At 46.2% G+C, this 19,900-nt stretch overlaps 3 protein-coding genes across 4 annotated transcripts; all 3 read left to right on the plus strand.

The window, feature by feature from the left end:
- The first annotated feature begins 1 nt into the window (after position 1).
- mrps21 (mitochondrial ribosomal protein S21) lies at positions 2-1,695 on the plus strand. Its single transcript, XM_062446045.1, has 2 exons — positions 2-154; positions 1,084-1,695. The coding sequence occupies exons 1-2, from the start codon at positions 72-74 to the stop codon at positions 1,262-1,264; spliced, it is 264 nt and encodes an 87-aa protein (XP_062302029.1). The 5' UTR covers positions 2-71; the 3' UTR covers positions 1,265-1,695.
- A 2,031-nt stretch (positions 1,696-3,726) lies between these two features.
- ciarta (circadian associated repressor of transcription a) lies at positions 3,727-6,791 on the plus strand. Its single transcript, XM_062445662.1, has 6 exons — positions 3,727-3,990; positions 4,902-5,245; positions 5,347-5,422; positions 5,541-5,619; positions 5,750-5,903; positions 6,107-6,791. Exons 2-6 carry the CDS (start codon positions 4,904-4,906, stop codon positions 6,641-6,643), a joined length of 1,188 nt encoding a protein of 395 aa, XP_062301646.1. The 5' UTR covers positions 3,727-3,990; positions 4,902-4,903; the 3' UTR covers positions 6,644-6,791.
- A 1,526-nt stretch (positions 6,792-8,317) lies between these two features.
- rprd2a (regulation of nuclear pre-mRNA domain containing 2a) lies at positions 8,318-19,506 on the plus strand. Of its 2 annotated transcripts, XR_009927986.1 has the most exons (11): positions 8,318-8,858; positions 11,044-11,173; positions 11,415-11,575; positions 11,694-11,746; positions 12,024-12,150; positions 12,429-12,604; positions 12,733-13,081; positions 13,222-13,434; positions 13,731-14,027; positions 14,444-16,617; positions 19,354-19,506. XR_009927986.1 is itself a non-coding variant. In XM_062446112.1 (10 exons), exons 1-10 carry the CDS (start codon positions 8,666-8,668, stop codon positions 16,258-16,260), a joined length of 3,516 nt encoding a protein of 1,171 aa, XP_062302096.1. In that variant the 5' UTR covers positions 8,318-8,665; the 3' UTR covers positions 16,261-18,031. The 2 variants fall into 2 exon arrangements, 1 of the variants encoding a protein (XP_062302096.1); XM_062446112.1 differs by lacking the exon at positions 19,354-19,506 and having other exon boundaries at positions 14,444-18,031.
- Positions 19,507-19,900: the final 394 nt, after the last annotated feature.

A 19,900-nucleotide genomic window follows, 5' to 3' on the forward strand; every position in this document is an offset into this window, starting at 1 on the left:
GCTCGTACGGAACTTTAAGTAATTGCTTTTGCACCCTACCGGACAATTCCACATTTGCACCATACACAAAAATGTCGAGGCACCTTCGCTTCGTTGCGCGTACAGTGATGGTACAAGAGGGAAACGTTGATGCAGCTTACAAGGCCTTAAACAGGTGGGATGCTTTTGTTTAGATATTTGGTGCAACACAAATCAACTAGGTAGCTGTAACTTTGACAATTAACATTACTAGCCATTTTAGCCGTTGTGCTAACGTTAGCATTAGCTGACGTCTCAATGTCACTACCGGCCAGCCTGTTCTGAACACTACTAGTGTCACTAGCAGGCGGCAGTGTAAACAGCTTTACCGCTGAACAGATTTAAATTCCTTATTTTTATTTTAGCCAACCGGTCACTTATCTGTTTACTACCACCAAAATTGAAGTAACCAGTAGAAAAGTCATGTTACAGTAGACTGAGAAATGTTTTGTAAATATCTGTCTATCTGGCCAAGATAAACAGGTGCTGGCTCGCAATCGGTAGGCTAGTACTGAAGCTGCCCGTAAGGGTTGTGGGGCCAGAAATGCTAGAATGGCCTGCTGGCTTACATACTTCAAAATGCTACCGGATGTAGGAGATCCTGGTATCTTTTGGAATAATGTATTAGACGTACTATATATTGAGACATTCCCAAAAAAATTCTGGTACACTAAATCGTATGTTACATTTACATTTAGTCATTTAGCAGACGCTCTTATCCAGAGCGACTTACAGTAAGTACAGGGACATTCCCCCGAGGCAAGTAGGGTGAAGTGCCTTGCCCAAGGACACAACGTAATTTTTGCACGGCCGGGAATCGAACTGGCAACCTTCCGATTACTAGCCCGACTCCCTCACCGCTCAGCCATCTGACTCCATGGGTAATGGGACACAAAATATACACACTCATTAAACATGGGAGATGGCGGCAATTTGTATTTCTTTTTTAAATTGCTGTCACATACCAACACACTCACTTGCGCTATCTTGATCCATGACATGTGTAACATCCATAAGCATTTTGGATAAAATATCGTTTTCTAAGTCTAACTCTATACATTTCAGGGTGCTGTCTGTCGACGGTGTTCTTGATACGGTGAAACGGAAACGCTACTACGAGAAGCCCTGTCGACAAAGGCAGCGAGAGAACTACGAAAACTGCAAGCGGATCTATCACTCGGAAATGGCCAGGAAGATCTCGTTCATTTCGCGGATTCACAGAGAGGACCCCTGGGTGGGCTACTAGGGATGTGGGCCGGAGAAGAGGATGATGACACAAGGGAAAGAAAGACAGTGAACTTGAGAGCCTACTGAAAGAAATTCAGGTCGAGAAATAAAAAAAGTCCTCCAAAGGAAATGTTCCTTGATGAGGGAACGTCATTTCCCTTCTACAGAAATGTTATGTTGATGTAAAATGTTCACTTTCAGAATTCCATGCTAGCTGACAGTGCCACCAAAATGGTCTGCTGAAGTCTGCATCTATCTTATTCAGCATGTAATGTATCTGACTGTAGCAAAGGGATCTTTGTAACATCAAAATCGTAGTTATGCATCACAACAATAATTTTAGCTTGAATTGGATTTATTTCACTCGACCTATTGTCTTGTATTTTACCTTGATTGGCAATCTGACGTTTTCCAACCAATTTGATAAATAAAGTTATGTTCAAGTTTAAAGTTTATTTGCCCTTTGTAGGCCTATGCGACAGGTACATTGGAATCATTTTGTACCGCTCTTCTGGACAGTTTCATAGCGGCATATATAGCGGTAGGGTCACCAACCCTGTTCCTGGAGGGCTACCGTCCAGGACGTTTTTGCTCTAAACCCAGTCGTAACTAACCTGATTCAACACGTCAACCAGCTAATTATTAGAATCGGGTGTGGTAGATTCGTGTTGGAGTGAAAACCTACAGTAAGGTATCCCTACAGGAACAGGGTTGGAAAACTCTTTACCTGTAGACAGGATCACGTCACCTTGACATCTCGCGTTATTCTCATTCAGCACTGAATAGGGGGCCATATTCATCATGGCATTGTGGAACCTGGGTGCCAGCCGAACTTAGCCCCACCCACAAAAAAAATTGGTCGGGAAGTTGGGTCTGGGGTCGCTCGGTTGGGGAAAAACTATGTCCGAACAAGAGCTGTTCGGACCAATCAAATTGTCAGGGCGGGCTTTATACGATGATGGACAGATGATCAACAGTGACGTAATCAACTGTGACGGGTCTGTAAGAGCCGTAGCCACGCTCCGTCTAACAAGGTAGTTTGCCACTCACGGGATTCGAACACTCGGCCTCCGACTTGCCAAGCGCGACCACTACCAACTACGTCAAAGAAAAGCTAGCTCTTGCTTGACGCGGGTGGCCTGTTACATACCTGAGGAGCGAGTTTCACGGTTCTCACTCTGTTACACAACCACGTCACCAAAGAGCGCTTGGGTTGAATTAGTTTTCAACAAACAACATACTACGTTGCTCTGATTGGTTGTAGGTCTATCCAATTGAGCGAAGAGGCATTTTTTTTCCGGGTTCGGTTGAAACACGCCCCATACTCACAGCACAACGGAGCGGTATCTGACTCATATTCTGACTAGAATTATGAGTATGACGTCAGGCTAGGAACAGTCAGTATCCATAAACTAAACTGGAGACCTTTGAAATTGGGGGAAACTGATCCAGCGTCCAGCAGATGGAGCCATTTTGACGGCACATGTGTCCCTTACACAGCACCCGGCCATGCCATACACCCGCTTATCTTGCCACACCGCCCATTCACTTCCTCTCAACTCCCCTCAACCATGTCTTGGCTGCTACTGACACAGGCAGGCACACACACATACACAAATTACATCATCTCTCTCTCAGTGAGTCTGCTCGTTTACCACGGAATAAAGTTTGTGATACTGTTTATCAGTTGGAACACCTTTATGTAAATTTTGCTGTTGGTGTATGTAAATTTCATGTTTCTGTAGTGTAAATAGTAGTGTCACAGGGTGTCTTAACCCTTGTGTTCTCTTCGGGTCATTCTGACCCATCAGTCATTGTGACCCACCGTCGTATTGCGACAACTTTACTGCATACAAAAACAAAGTGAAGCATTTTCTTTTAACTGTTGGGCTGTCTCAGACCCTTCACATTGCGAAGGTTAAAAGATAATTATTTTTATTTGTTTTTGTATTGGGTAAAATTGGGTAAACACAACGATGGTTCGTTATGAACCTTTGGGTCATGTGACCCGAAGGCAGCACAAGGGTTAAAAGAGGGCTTAGAAGTTCGTTACATTGGTATCTAAAGGTCCCACATTCTGGTTAAAGTTGACACATTTGTATTAATACTATTAATGTATTAATACTAATACGAGTTTGTAAAAGGAGCTGATGAACAAGATTGCTGGTAAGCCTCGTCTGTTTCCCCTTAGTCGGTTGTGCCTATTGCATGAGTACAAAAGCCTGACATAAATGCAATGCGCGTCTGTATCATCCGAACCGCGTTGTACTAACCCGTGTAGGACATTGATGCCTCATGCCTCGTGTTTCCCATGTCGACTACTGTAGTATACAGCTATCCACACGACCGACACGTGCGGGCATGAGCAACCGTTGCTGACCAATCGCTACTAAGGATGTCACTGAATGGTTACACACAAAGCCAATGGGAGAGCAGTCATTCGAAGACTAGCCAATCGGTGGTAAGCACACAGAACAACACGTGTAGTTTTTTGAGAGACCGTGTAAGCTACTCACATGTTTCACCTCGCTGTACTAACGTCTAGTAAAGTAAACCGAACCTGGAAGGAGGGAATAGGAGTCAACGGACGATACCCAGCGTTGAGAACAGACGCTCACAACAGCTCAACGAACGGGAATACAATTTTCAAGCTTTAATTAAGTTATTTTTCGACTTCTGTTCATTCAAACAGCTACACTGAAGATTCAAGCTAAATTACCTAGGCACATCAAACCGTTTCACAAGGTGAGTCTTTTTAGCAAGAATTCCATGTTTCTTCTACTTTTTGTCATTTAACTGACGTAAAATGTTCCATTACTGGACCATAACACTGTTCTGGAGTATTAGCGGTCTATCTAGCTGTAGATAAAAAGGTTTTTCACATATTCGGATAAAGACAAGCACAACTTACGAACTAATGTACAGTAAGGGGCTTCGCATTGATATCAACAACATTGGGAGTCTTTATTATGACATTCAGTAGCTATACCTAAGTAGCCTATTTGATCGAGGCAAGTTGTGTTTTAAGACCATTAAGATGTATTTGTTGGTGTGGTACGTCTTTAACGCTAATAAAAGTACAGCGGAGCCATCATTCAAAATGAGAAAATCGGCACATTGTTGCTAGTGAATAGTTTAATAACTTGTCTACTCCATCTAACCTTACTATACAGTTTGCATTAATCACACCAGTTGTACAGAAGAAAATGCTTTTATTGCTAGTTATAGCTAGCTAAGAGGAGACAGTCGAATCTTCACTGGAGGAGTACAGGGTATGCGTCACTCTCACGTTCACATGTACCACAACGCAACAACTCGTGGAGTTATGTAGCTACTAATACCGATTGGAGCGCTCCTGAATATTCAGTGCGGCACACCTTTCGATGTTGACATTCTGGTCAGATGATCAGCGAAGTCGCACTGAGGTTGTTTTGTTGAAATCATGTACATCACGTTGTCATCAATTTTGTACGTCTTGTGGTGTGCACTCTTAACATCTGAGGGATATTGTTTAATTATATCCCGTAGCTCTTTTGAACGAAAAGCCCATCCCCCCCAGTTTAAATAAAAACAAAAACAAATCAATCAAGCATTTCCAATGATTTCCACCGGTTAATTTATCTTATGTGTATATATATTTTCTTATCTTTCTCCAGGAATGCATTCACTGGGCAGCTCTTCCAAATGGCCTTCCTATGATTCACTCCCGTCCACATCCAGCTTCCTCCTCAGCGAGAGCGACCTGACGGAGGACGAGGCAGATGTCTTCTCCTCTGAGGGTGAGGGTGAGAGCGTGGGGAGCAAGGCCTCAGTCGGAGAGGGAGAGGGAGTACACCGGCTTCGGCTGGCATTTGTCGACCAGGACCGCTTCAGAGCAGAGAGTGGCCAGGCAGAATGCCGTCCCCACAAGGCTACATTCCCTCCTCAGGAGAGCCCGGCAAGGAACACAATGCTAGGCAAAGGGGCCACTTCTCAAGGAGACCTGGCCTTCACAAAGAAAGTGAGTACCGCCTTTTTTAAGTGTGTGTGTGGCCCTAATGTTGATGCCTGCTTCAAGCAACACAGTATCTAACTGGGATTTGTGTTTGGTCTCTCTTCTAGTGCACAGAACTGCAGCATTACATCAGACCACTACTAGAGCTGCTAAATGGGCTGAAAACTGGGAGGTTTCAGAGAGGTAAGCACTGCAGTTGAAACTACAAACTTCAAAAACGGATATCTTTTGACAATAAGACATATTCTGTTGTTCCTGTGGAGATTTAACATGGAATAATCTGGGTTGTCTTGATTGACAGGTCTAAGCAGTTTCCAGCAGAGCGTTGCCATGGACAGACTTCAAAGGATTCTGGGAATTCTGCAGAAACCTGACATGGGGTAAATGACACCATATCTGTGTAAAACCAAAACCCTGTTGTTGTCGTCAAGGACAGCCATGTACTAGTTTGATTTGAAGACCCTTTGAGACCTCCACATTTTAACGTTCCCCTGCCTTTGTGCTCCGCAGTGAGAAGTATCTCCGCACCCTGCTGCAGGTGGAGATGATGCTGAAGGTTTGGTTCCCTCAGGTGACCAGAGAGCCACTGGTTCATTCAACCCAGAACCTAAGGTCCAGCCTTCCTCCACGCTGGCACCAGAACCAGCTACACATCCCAGTCAAAGTGAGTCCTTTTCTGCCAAATCAAACTTTCATTGTTGTTGCCCTTTTACAAGCACACGTTTACCAGACAATGACAGCACACAGACACGTTATTAGTTTGTTTTAATTGTGAATTACCTCTTGTGTTAGGTATGCTAGTTTTTGTTTACATTACTATAATATCAGGGAATAAAAACGTATCCATCTCTCCTCTTGCTAACACAGAAGCGTAAGCTGAGCTGGTTGGACTCTGACTTCACCAGCGAGTCCCCACCCCACTGCAAGCGCCTACAGCCCAGTGATCCCCACCTGGCAGCGCCCCTGAGAGAGCCAGCCACCTACGCGAGTCAGCCCAGAGACCCCAGGAAACCCAGCGAGCCTCGGAGAGCAGATATCGGAAAGGAGAGCGGAGGTCGGACTTTGGAACACGACTCATGCGACGCTCGCAGGCTTTCGCACCCGTGCAGGAGGAGAGAGAAGGGCGGGGGGAAACTCGTGATCTCCCCTCCTTCTCTGTGTGGCAGCCCGGCAACACAAGACAGCTGCGTCTCCTCCACCATCGCTGTCGCTGACTCACCGCAGATCCCCCTTCCTGTAGGGCAGCTGCCGGAGTGCTGTAGCGCCCCTGGTACAGCTCAGGCGGAGGGTGGGCCAGCAGCGATGACGTCACAGGAAGTTCGGGGGCGGAGCCCGTCTCGCTCGGCTTCGCTGAAACCTTTTAACCAGGAAGAGGAGGGTTTCAGTTCATCCGTCTGCACGTAGTCCTCATCCAACCCTACCACGCTGAATCCCGTTGCACTACTTGATCATCTTTTAATGTATATGACCTGTGACAGAATTACTTTTTTATTCTTGTGTGAGAACTATTTTCTTACAATTGATATGATAAAACAGTGTTTTCCATTTTGAATATTTGTTTTATTTTGCATTGCAACATAATATACATGCAGTCTCATGCTATGTACTATACAGTAAAGTACTAGTAAATAACTTAAATTAATTATGGAATTCCACCCATGTCAAAATTGGGGTAATGCATGGGGTCATAGGCCATATAATTTAAATGCAAATAATGCCATACTTCTGGCCAAAAAGTGCCAAGCAGAACCATTGCTTTTAATGCTCACAAAGTATTAAGTGTAGCACTGATCCAAGTCAGTTTACAATATACAACTATCAAACATCAACCATAGGTTGTATTTATTAAATAAGTCTGTTGCAAAGAGTCAGTATTAGAAAACCCCAAATACTCTTATCAACCTTCTACAGTCAGTTTCTGAGTGTGGGGTTCCTTTGAATACCTGCAGTTGTGGTATTTTGTGACTTGAGGTATTTATTGGGTTTGAATTTGCAGTCTTCACTTTTAACTATGTGTAACGTGTTTTTTTGGGGGGGTATTGTCAAAAGAAAATCCCTTTGAGGACAATGTCATTGCCAAAAATAACTTGCAAATGAGTGTCACAGGTTTGAAATTGTACTCATTGAGACTCATTGTCCTTTTTTACTCGTGATTTACACCTGGTTGGAATAGTTATCGTACTTGTCAATCTGACTGATGTGCTTCGCAGTTGCTAGATACAAACAGAGAAAGGTATTTTCATTCTCTTCTATACTCTTCTATGTCGGTTCGTAATGGATGTAAAGAGCCGTATATAGAATGCCGTCCACCATTATCATTCATATTGAATGGCCGCTCCATCCCTGCTGGCCTGCAGACAAATCGATTTAGTTGTAAATATTTAAATGGAAGGAACCAATAAGTGCTGGGTACTGACTTACTTGAGAACGTATGAGGGATATGTTCATCTGTTAGGATGAATGTATGGGAGATCAAATGTCAAAGTGATAGGATCACTATATTACTAGATACTGTTGATATCACTGCAGTACCGTAGCAAAAACCTAGGTTTAGGGATCTTTTAAAAAGCCTTCATAAGATGTCTAAACATCAGTCAAGTTGTGAACGTTTAAACTTTATATTTGATGCCCTGGTTAACCGTTAGGAATATGTAACGTTTTTTTGTGAGTGTATTCCACAGTACCAATGGGTTAGCTCAAAAGCGGACATGTATTATGCACCTTTGCTGTCTCTCAGAACATGATGACGTTTTATAACTTCATTTCTTTTCTATTCTGTTTCATCCGCTTATCCAGCTTTACCCTGTCTTCCCTCTTATTCAAAATCAACTTCTGCATTAAACCCAATATAACTTGAACAATTGCACACATTTTATACAATAAAGTGACGGTTTGGTTCATCAAAACATGCTTTATTTTTCAGTTCCTTTACCAAAGTGAAATCTTACAGTATATTTAGCACTTTCTTTGACTGAGATGGCAATGAAGAGACCGGTAATGTTTACAGGTTGCCGTCATTTAGCAGCTGTCAGGACAAAACCACCATCTTTAACTAAACCTGTCAGCCTCTACCATAGACAAACACTAGATGGCGCTATATGCAAGATACAATGGAGAAGTTATCGCTGCGTGTGACTGTTATTGAAAGTGTGCACCCATAACGACCAACCAACTCAGCAGCAATGTAGCTAGCTCTAGCAAGCTAACTTGCTTAATTTATTCATGGTTAAAGAAGAAATAATGAAAGTACGAACATAATATTAGCGACACTGGTTTTTCTTTAGAGGTTAGCTAACTACGATAGTTGTCTGTAGCGGACAGCCCCTGCTACTTCAAGCGGGCAGCCAAAGTGCCCCGTATTCATGATCACTTCAGTGCTAGCTAAGCTACCTACGAAGAGCTAGGCTAGGGGTTAGCTTAGTCGAAATGGCTGCAGGATCTGGCGGTTCAAGTGGCCACCGTCGCGGCACGCCTGCTGCGTTTGAATCATCTTTAGACCGGCGGTTTCAAGGGGTGTCGAACACAATGGAATCTATACAAGGTCTTTCAAACTGGTGTATCGACAACAAGAAATACCACAGCCTAGTCGTACGGTACTGGATGAAATGGCTAAGGAAATGTAAGTAACTGGACAGCCACGCTAGATGACATTACATTAGCAGGTAGAATGGGTCCGTTCGTTTTGGTTCTTCTAGTTTTCAGTAGCTGTTGTGATGAACCAGGGAATATGTTCTGATACATTTGTGCCGCAACTGTGCTAAGGTAGCCTATTAGTAAACGTGCCTTGGGCTTCTTCTTGGAAATGAGCGTTAATTATCCCTGGTCTGGTAATCTTAGAAAAACCTATGCAGATATCCTATTTGTTTATTTACACTTTTGGCCGTAGTCCACAAGCAGATAGTTTACACATTATTGGACTGCCCTGTTACCCAGTACGAGTGTTGACAATCTAGCTTGCTAGCTTGCCACCGAATTTGAAGCAATACTGTGTCAAACCTGTGGCTAATTGCGCAACGGCGTTATAACTAAATGTTGCTGTTGTTAATGCCGCCTGCTAAGGCAGGGCATATTTTATATGTGTATCATGTAATCTCGTAGGCCATTGTTTGAATGTCTAGACCAGCGATTCCCAACCTGTGGGCCGCGGCCCACTAGTGGTCCATTACGGGTAATGCAGGTGGGCCGCCAAACCAATAAATACTAAAATATTACAAATAAATATCAACATATTTATAAGTACTGTTAGTAAATGATTATATTTTTCCTTTAAGTCATCATGACTGAAACGCCAATAGTTACGTTTGGAACGTTGTGTTGACTGACATTTCCGCATTAACTTGCATAGGCTACGCCCACTATGCACATATCACTTCTGGATAATGCAGAAGCCAGGTCAACTACTTCTGGTAGCTAGCAGTTATCTTCGTTGTCGCACACAAAATTCCGGTTTTTACAAGGAGTTCGTTTCCCCCCCCTAAATGACAATTAACGATGTAGGCCTACATGGGATTCTATGTTGCTGCCCTTCAAGCAAGAGGGAAAATGTGTTCAAATTGTACGTTTCGAGCTACATTGACATTTACGATGGTAAGGTTTATCGAACTCACAGTAAAAGTAGCTAGCTTTCACTAGCTAGCTATGAACGGATTTGAGCAGTAACGTTAGCTAGGCTAGCGGGATAACAATTTTTAGCTACATTATAATGTACCCAATTATCTGATCGTCAGCTTGCTTGCTAGTTGATAATGTTCACACATAAATAATTGGTCTGTCATATTTTTTCCCTATGCATCATATAATGTAACATGTCTTTCTCAGTTTCTATCAAAAATCTGGAAAGAGATCTCCATTAGATCAAATCAAATGTATTTGTATAGCCCTTTTTACACGCAAGCATGTCACAGAGGGCTTCACATATGCCCATAGAACTGCCCCTCAACCAACCTAAACCCACAAGGAAAAACTCCCAAAAAACTCTCAACAGGAGAAAAAAAATGGAAGAAACCTTGGGAGGAGCAATTCAGAGAGGGATCCCCTCCTCCAGAGTGATTAGAGCGACCTTTTATGTCCGAAGCCGCACAACCTGAGTGTAGGGTTAAGAGAGCACATGGCACTCATTGTAAACTGCTGGGGAACTGTCTGTTGCTTACACTTTTGACAGTACCTCCGGTACTACAGCTAGCTGCTTATTTTGGTGCTTACTGAAAGTTTTTTTACTAATAACTGGAAATATCTTTTGAAGGGGGTGCCCCTTGCATTCGGGTTGTTGTATGCTATATGAGCAAACCCTGCTGTGAGATGACCTGGTCAAAATAGAAGATGGTAGCTACCTGGGGGTATTAACAGATTTAGATTATGCATACTTGATAAGAACTAGAACTAGACTAAGCTACTACTAATGGTACAGCTACAACTATGCCTGGGAAAAACTTACTGAAGTGAACATTTATACAGTTAATATTCCAAGGACCCAATGTCCTTGGAACTCAATTGGGCATGCTTGCCTTTGGCAAAGCACATCCTATACTCTCTCATATATTTTCAATATTAGAATACAAAATAATAGAATACAAATAAACATTAAGTTGTTTCTATCCCTGACATCTGTCCATAATCCATATGCTTTGCCCATAGCGTTTTTCAATGGATGTTTATCGAGGTAATTCATTGTATAGCCCAACTAGTCCACTCCTTCGACACAGTTGCATGGCGAGTTGATGACTCAAGTGGGTTTTGACCTCAGTGATGTTGCCTGTGGCGTCCTGTGCTGAACCATATCCCTTTCCATTCCCCTCTCTCTCCAGCTGATGCTTCTCATAGGCTAAACCTGTTGTACCTCGCCAACGATGTCATTCAGAACTGTAAGAGGAAAAACGCCATTGTATACCGTACTGCCTTTGCTGAGGTGCTCCCTGATGCCTTTCTGATGGTCAAGTGAGTAAAACGCACTAGATAAGGGCTATTCCATCTTTTTGAAGTAATTGTTTGATATTATATAATGTTTTACATTTAGTTTTAGATTTATATTCATCCTAAAGCTTTTGAGAACCTCCTTCTGTAATGTTGCAAGGCAGTTGGAACCACTCAGGGTGGAAGGGTTCCGTGACATTGCTTGTTGTGACAGGGCTGTGCGAATAAAGTTGTGTTCGATTCAAACTTCCTTCCTCTCCTGCAGTAGTGTGGGGGACCCCAAGGTTGTGAAGGCGGTGGGCAGGATTCTGACCATCTGGGAGGAGAGGACTGTCTATACGGATGAACTCATCTCGGAGCTCAGGGGCTACCTGGTGAAGGAGGAATCCCCTCCTGTTGCTGTGGTCACACCTGTACAGGTCAAAGGTGAGGGCGACGCACCTGTCCGTTTGGATGTGCATCGTCGTACACAAGAAGAGTTCTGTATTCACTCTTGGTCGTTTTGTTGATCGTCATCTCTTCATGCATGTTTTCGTTGTTTCAGCTGCAGTTGACAACAGAGCTGCTCTCCAGTCCAAGATCGTGGCTGAATTTGTTGTAAGATATTTAATTTATTTTAATTTTAATCCTACTCTCACTTTTAGTTTTTCAGCCACAGTGTGTGTCTATACGTAACACACAATAATATGTAAACAAGAAATTCAAACATTACACACGCACACATCAATCAGCCGTACTCTCACAACATGATCAAATATTATCAAAGGAAGTCTGTGTATAGTGCTAGTGAGCAATGGTGACCTCCAGTCCTTTTTCAAGGCACGATATATCCTGTAGTTTGACCTCTGACCCCACCTGCCTCCCTGTCATGCAGCCCCAGGCTATGATGGAGCTGCTCTCCAAGTACGTGGGCTCGGTAGAGGAGGTGGAGCTCAGGGAGAAGCAGTTGGCAGCCATGAGAGTGGACGTCTGCAGCACAGAGGCCCTCAAGAAGCTCAAAGGTGCCAGACACGATGCAGCCATCACACTTTCATCCTCTCCAACCTTCGCCACTCCCTCCCTCTCTCCCTCCTCTGACCCAGTAGGGCTGCTTCGACGTGTTGTCCTGTTAAGGCTTGATTCCTTCTTCAGGCTTGTTGTCTAGACACATGGTTTCCTTAATTTATCAAGGTTATCTTTTCTGTCTCTCTCTCTCTTGCTCTCTCTCTTGCTCTCCCTCCCCCCTCCTACTCTTTCATTCCTCCTTTCACCTCTTTAAAAAACATTTCCACCCTTCAAGACAAGGCCGGAGGGAAGAAATTCTCCAAGGACTTTGAGGAGGGCAGCGCCAAGCTGCAGGATTTCGTCAGCTTCCTGGACAAACAGGTCAAGACAGGCCCCCCTCTGCTGGAGGCACTGGGCAACGCAGACATCTTCTATGAGATGCAGTACAAGGAGGTCAAGATTGTCGCCAACGTGAGTCAGCTGTGTAGTGACATGGGTGGTTGAATAGGATGGATGGATTTATAGGATGTGATGTTAAAACCTGCATTGTTATTCAATCTCTCTCTCTCTTTCTCCCTCCCCCCCCCTCTCATCTCCAGGCCTACCAGACATTTGCCAACCGTGTCTCCCATCTGAAGCGTAAGCTGGACTCTCTGAAGGCCACTCTCCCAGATCTAGACGAGTCCCCCGTCCCCTCGCCCTCCGCTGACGCTCCCTCCCCCACCGGCTCCGAGTCGCCCTTCCACGGAATGGCCGACCTGGACCCCGACCTGGACGGCTCGGCCATGGATGAGGAGGCGGACATCACTCTGGGGGAGGCCCCCAGCCCCCTGTCGTCCCCTGGAGGGTCCCCCAGGCAGGGCTTCGCCGTGGGGGAGAAAGACAACCGCGACGTAGAGGACATGGATCTATCAGAGGGGGAGGAGACGGACATAGCTGGCATTCAAGGTGAGGTGGGGGTTTCTGTAGAGTTGAGGGAGAAGGTTCTGGGTTCTTGGTTGGTTGGTGCTTTTTTGTGCTTTGCGGTCAACGCTCTTGTCCTGTGACAGTTACCTTGATTGACATGCCTTTTCCTTGTCCGGTCGCAGTTGACGAGCAAGCGTTGGGCCCCGCCCCATTGACCGCCGTGTCCAATCCGGTGGCTATTGTTGCTGTCACTCAACCGTCACTGGCCAATGAGGTGCTGCCCAGCAGTCCGGCCACACCTTCTACAGCCATGATCACAGCCAGCCTGACCAATGTGGACCTAGGGAAAATCAACTCCATCCTCAGCAACATCACCTCAGCCATGAAGAATACAGGTGAGTCAGCAGGCAGGAAATGACGTTCTGGAATAAATGTATTGAAGTTTGCATCTTTCACCATAAGCAGTACAATATACACATGGTGTAATGAAAAGTTGTGCTACATAGTAAAACAAATAAGGCCATAAATATATATTAGATATTTAAATAACAACCTTTTAGATCAAACCTGAGCCAGCTAGCTTATGACACGTCAAAATGAGCCTATAGGATACTTGGCTACAATGCTGTCTTCTGGCTATAAATACTCCCCTGTGTGTGTGTGTGTGTGTGTGTGTGTGTGTGTGTACCAGGTGGGGTCCCAGGGTCCTGTGTGTACCCAGGGTCTACCTCCTCCCCGGGCCTCTCCACAGTAAAGCCCCCCCCTGTGGCCCCGGCTGTCCCCCAGGCCCCCGGCCCCCAGGCCCCCGGCCCCCAGGCCCCCGGCCCCCAGGCCCCCGGCCCCCAGGCCCCCGGCCCCCAGGCCCCCGGCCCCCTGGCCCCCGGCCCCCTGGCCCCCGGCCCCCTGGCGCTGTCCAAGGTGGAGATGATCCCGGGGCAACTCCTGGGAGCTCTCTCCAAAACACACGCGCAGGGTGGGGTGATGCAAGGTGAGGGGGGAGGAGGAGAAGGAGGGAGGGATCCAGGTATGATTAAGGAGGTACAGCTCAGTGAGCACATGACTGTAGATTGAAGGGTCGCAGGTTTGATTTCTTCCCACTTTGGATGAAAGCGTCTGCTAAGTGAATACTTTATTAGGATTTAAGTGAGGTTGATATTTTTTATTATGTATTGATTCCAGTAGAGAAGGTTATGGAATAGGAGTATAATGGGAGCTGGTGTGTGCGGTACCTTTTAGAGGGGAGTAGCACTTTATCAGTCCCAGAGAGGAAATTGCATTGTTACAACAACGTGAGAAAAACATTCAACAAAATGTACAGGGTACTGAATTAAATATCAATAGTCACTCAGCTCAATGAAGCAAATGTGTACAGCCCTTTTTAGCCCTTTTTTTCCTCTCACACAGGTCTTACCTCCTTGTTGAACAGCCCAGCTGGAAGCACATCATCAAACTCCTCCAGTATCGGCAAAATCCCAACCTCTGCCCCTATTCCCGCACCAATAGCCCCCTCTGCAGGCCTCTCCCAGCCCTCTCCCATCCTCCTGCCCTCCCCTCAAATCTCCACCCCAGCTAGGAGCTCCAGCACACCCCAGGCAGCCCCCCTGACCATCCCAGCCATGCCTCCCCAGAGAGCGGGCAGCACGAGCCTGATCAAGGACCAGCCGGCACCCATCTCCACCTCCACCTTGGAGTCCAAGATCCACAGCTTCCTCCAAGGGAACCCCGGCTTCAGTGCCTTCGACCTGGGCCTCGCCCGTGACCCCGGCCTCGCCCGTGACCCCAGCCTCGCCCGTGACCCCGGCCTCGCCCGTGACCCCGGCCTCACCCGTGACCCCAGCCTCGCCCGTGACCCCGGCCTCACCCGTGACCCCGTCCCCGGGACGGCCAGCGACCTCAGCCCCGTGCTGGGGGCGGAGAACCAGGAGGGTACCCCCGTGAGGGATGAGGGCGGGGGCACCCCCACCCAGGATGAGATCATGGACAAGCCAGAGGCAGAGCCTAAGTCTTCCAGCCAGACTTGCGTGCCCTCTGGGGGGGTCAGCAGGGCTGTGGACCCCCTTTCCGCCACAGGCTACTGCAGCGACATCTGGCAGGACCCCAGCCGCCCTCAGTGCCACAACGGCCAGGCGTACCAGCCGTACCCCTACGCAGGACAGGCGGTGGGGCAGGGAGTCCCTCAGGGTGACCCGCCAGGGAACAGCAGCGGTGTGACTACCGCGCAGGGTTTCCACGGTGCAGGGCCAACCTCTGGTGTCAGTGGGGGAGGAGGGTGGTACGGTAACATGTACCCCGATCCCAACAGCCTCAGCATGCCCGTGCCGGGAGGCGACAGCCAACCTGGACAGTACTGCTACCAGGGCGAGAGCCAGGGTTCCTACCCTGCCCAGCAGTCCCAGGACCTGCCCCCCCAACATGAGAGCACCCCCTCTGGGTTCTTCAGTGGCTCTCTGCCTCCTATTCCTCACTTACCCCCCATCCCCCACCTCCCTCCTCCCCCCCAGGGCTTCAAGGGTCCTCCCGGCTCCGTCATGGCAGGAGGGGGGATGGTACCCATGGAGAATCCGTCTAACCCAGAGCTGGAAGGGGAGAGTGGCGTCTGCAGTGTCCTTCCTGTTGTCATCCACGACCACCAGCACAAGTCTCCTTATCGCCCGGACGAACCCCGCCGTCACCCCGACGACTACCACTACCGCGAAGACCCCCACCGCCACCCCGATGACGTCCGTGGTTACTACGACGACCCTCACCGTCACCCCGACGATCTCCGCCGTTACCCGCACGATCTCCCTCGTCACCCGGACAACCATTACTACCCCCCGGGCGGCTACGAGCCTTTCCCCCGCACAGGCAGCCCGCACATGTACCCCCGGGAGCGCCTAACCCCCCCCATCTCTCCCGACGATGACCCTTTCTATTACAGCTACCCCCCTCGTAGCCCTTCCCCCCCTTTGCACTACGGCCACATGCACCCCCTTGCCCCTCATCACCCCCGGCCACCCCACCCTCCTCACCACCCTCTCCACCCTGCTCGCCACCCCCATCTGAGAGGTCATCCACGGGGGCCCCCGCACGGGCCCCCCCGCCCCCCTCTCCGCGGCCCCGACCCGAGGGCCATGCTCCGGGGTAAACGGCCGGGACCCTTCGGCGGACACCCGTTAGGAGGGGGACCAGGGGGCCCCTTCTTCCCCCCGAAGAGACCACACTTACCCCCGCACTTCTGACTGGTGGGCTGAGGGTCGAGCTCGTTGTTCCACAGCACGTCGAGGTCTCTGTGTCGGGGGGGAGGACGTAAGGGGGGGGGGGTTCACGTATGCGATGGCCACACGGCTGAACTGCCATCCTGCCGGTGTGGGGACTAAGGGGAGAGAGGAGGGATTCAGAAATGAGGGGAAAGGTTTTGCCTTTAAAGCAAGATGTGAGGGTGACAACAGAGACACAAAAGCAGGAAGCCCTGTAGGTTGAGAGGAGAGGCTGGAGGAGAAGAGAGGAGAAGAGGAGAGATGGGAGGGAAAGTCGACGTTCGCTGAAGATGTTTGTGGAGATGAAGTATGAAGACCGTGGCTAAAAGGAAAAATGAGGTGGATATATAGCTATTACATTTCGTTCGTTATATTTGTTCAAATTTAAAAAGTTCAAATTTAATCAATAATTCACCTTCCCCTTCAGACAGCATTGTGTGTTCTGCGTGAATGGGCGTACCTATACATTGTTAATTAGTCTGCGTTTGAAATTACTCGTTATTGCATCTACAACAAAAAAGTCTGAATTGTAGTTTCTGTTTCTGCTCTTGTTAGTTTTTTTTTTAGAGAGTTACACGTTTAGTCTCCCGTTTCAAAGGCCCAGCTAAGCATCAAGATGCCAGGGTTCAACACGATCACACCTTTTTCCGTTCTCATCGCATTATGTTGAAACAATACCCTTTTCTTTACCGGGAGAGGGTCAGTGATTGTTTATGCTAAGACCTCGAATGTTATATTTCTAAACCGATGCCATCAAGTGTACATCGTGACATGCAGCCTCTCTCGCAAGCGGTTTATGTCTCTCCGGGTTATCAATGAGGAGAGGCTAAAGTATCGTAGTGGGAAGGGGGTGTGTGATAACGGTCTTTAGGGGAAATACTATTTTGTAGCCTTCGTTCCGGCAGAGAGAAGACGTTCGTTTTGGAGGCGGAAGAAACGAGTCCCCGATTTCAACGGACGTTTTTACCTGTACTGTTTATAATAAAAATCTGAGTGTCAAAACCACTGTGTCATTGTTGTTTGAGGCCAATTATGTTTTTATTAACCGAAGACCGAGTCATATCTGCTCATCACTTCATCACCTCAAATTCCTTTTCCAATTCAAATTTTTTACCTCAAAACCTTCTCACAAAAATATTGTGCCGAGCAAGTTTGGTTCATGGTGTCTGGTGCAACATAAATCACAATCAATTTAGCATTTCATCTGAAACCCATTCTGGCTTTTGACGAGATGACGCTAAATTGAATTGGAGTAGGCTATTTAACTGTATTCTCTCTTGCTGTTGTCTTGATGTATTTGGTTTTGTAAAGGAGAGCATGAAGATCATCCTTGATGATCATTGATAGGCTACTTCAGTTGATGGTTTTGCGTCTTCGTTTTGAACACGGTTTGATTGCTTCTTGATCCTAAGGCTGGTGTCTGAACAGATTACACGATATGATCCAGCTTCGAAGTCATCCAAAGTCTTTTAGAAAAAGTCGTTATTTTATGAATTAACGGAAAGGTGTAGTTTCTTACGTCTTTGTCTATTAGCGCTAGGCTACTTTGATTTAGACGGAGACCAGAATATTCAAGATTTTTTCACAACTGGTATTGCCCTTGCTTTTTATTCATTTACACATTTGATGCGTTAAAACACTATGGGTCTATAGCCCCTCAAAAACATGAGGTTCACTGCTGGAACGGCAGTTCTATGGTGGCTTGGAGTTGACTTGTGAAGGCTGTCGTAGTGGGCCTACTGTAATGTTATTGTTTGTGTGTTTTTGAGGAAACATGGATGTAGCCGTGTGACAGTGTATGAATTAGGCTTAATCGTTATAGTAGCCTATAAAGGTACTTTAGTATTAGGTTCAACAGATGTTCAAGCTAGGATAAGTAATTCTGCGGATTAGGATTTGGGTGTACACTGATTAATTTGATGCGTTTCCGTTGCTGTTTATTTATAGAATAATTATGTTAAGTGAAGGCCATGTAGGCGTATTGTAGCGGAGATATGCTAATAGATCCCGTCGCAATTCTTTTAAATTGCCGCTAGATGTCAGCAGCTTTCTGGATTAATGTTGTCTTGCTCCACAGATTTCTGGCACAACCTACCTTAGTTGGCGTGAAGCAGAGCAAAGCCAGACATAATTTAGCGGGTTGTTGTTGGGATTGTAACACCCACACAGAAATTTCGTATTTGCGTGGGGCGCTTTGTATTCTACGATGGCTGTATAAATTAAGAGTGACGTTTGACTTTCATGTTACACTGGTAGAATGAATTGATTGCGCTGTCACGTCTTCCCGCCCACTTGAAGAGCTTTGTGCTGTGATTGGCAGGTCTCGTTGAACGCCTGAAGTTGTGCCCAATCATTATTCGGCACCCAACAATCAAAACAAGCCCGTGTTTTCCACCCTTCTTTCTAGAAGCGCGTTCTACAAACACGAGCAGCTGACGCACATTTCAAGGCCTACATTCACCGGGATGACTTTTTTTGAATAACGATTATTTAGTCTACCTTGCGATCAACAGACCAGTTTTACATTCCCTATGGCTCACAATAATACAATGTATTATGGTGTACATGCAGCAGTCAATTCATTTTGGGTGATTCAATTAAAAATGGAAAAGATTAGAAGATGTGTCACTCAATTTATGATTCCTTTTACCAATCTCTCTCACCGTTAGAATAGGACCGTAGGCCTGTTCACACGAAGTTGTCTTTAATTGTCACTCCTGAATGCTTCCCCCCTTCTCAATCTGTCATGTTTCTTCATCCCTTTCAACCTGGAGACCAGATGTGGAGCTGTTTGAGAAATACGGGGTTTTGTAAAACAACTGGTCCAGGGGCTTTGGCACTGTAATGATTTTATATTCACTGAAGGTTATGATACAAATACATTGTTATTATGATACGATTATTATGTTCTTCAATGTAATCTTTGTGGGGTACGTTGTGGAAGATATTATGATTCATCTGTTCAAATGTGTGTTTTATTGTTCCTCCTCATACTGTGTCTCTCTGTGTGTGTGTGTGTGTGTGTGTGTGTGTGTGTGTGTGTGTGTGTGTGTGTGTGTGTGTGTGCGTGTGCAGGAGAGAGTATAGCCAGAGGGGAACAAATGATGGTGAGATACAAGATGATGCCTCTGACTCTATTATGCAGTGGGTGAGTATAGTATTGTCTCTCTCTCTGTGTATCTCTCCCCTCTTCTCTCTGTTTCTTTCTCTCTCACACAGACACACACAACTACCTTTTTTACTCTCATCAAACTGATGTGTAGACATGTCTGTCACATTGATGTATGTCTTGAAGAGAAAAAAAAGACAATGTAAATAAACGTTTTTATTTTATTCAAACGCTGAAGTGCTTTCATTTTCTGTTTGTATTGATGGAATTGGCCCATATTATGACTATTATTGTTGTTCTTTCAAGATCAAATCAACATCCTGTAACATGACGCTCTCATTGGTTACTTTTCTAAATCACTAGTCAACAGACAATGTGATGGTGAAACAGTCTGATGTGAGACATTTATTTACATAACGTGGTCCTATATTTGTCACTCACATATTGATTGACATAAATCGTTGGCAGTTGCCATCTTGTTCTATTTTCACTAGTAGGGCACTGTATGAACTA

Source organism: Osmerus eperlanus, chromosome 20, assembly GCF_963692335.1.
Source record: "Osmerus eperlanus chromosome 20, fOsmEpe2.1, whole genome shotgun sequence".
Classification (NCBI taxonomy): domain Eukaryota; kingdom Metazoa; phylum Chordata; class Actinopteri; order Osmeriformes; family Osmeridae; genus Osmerus; species Osmerus eperlanus.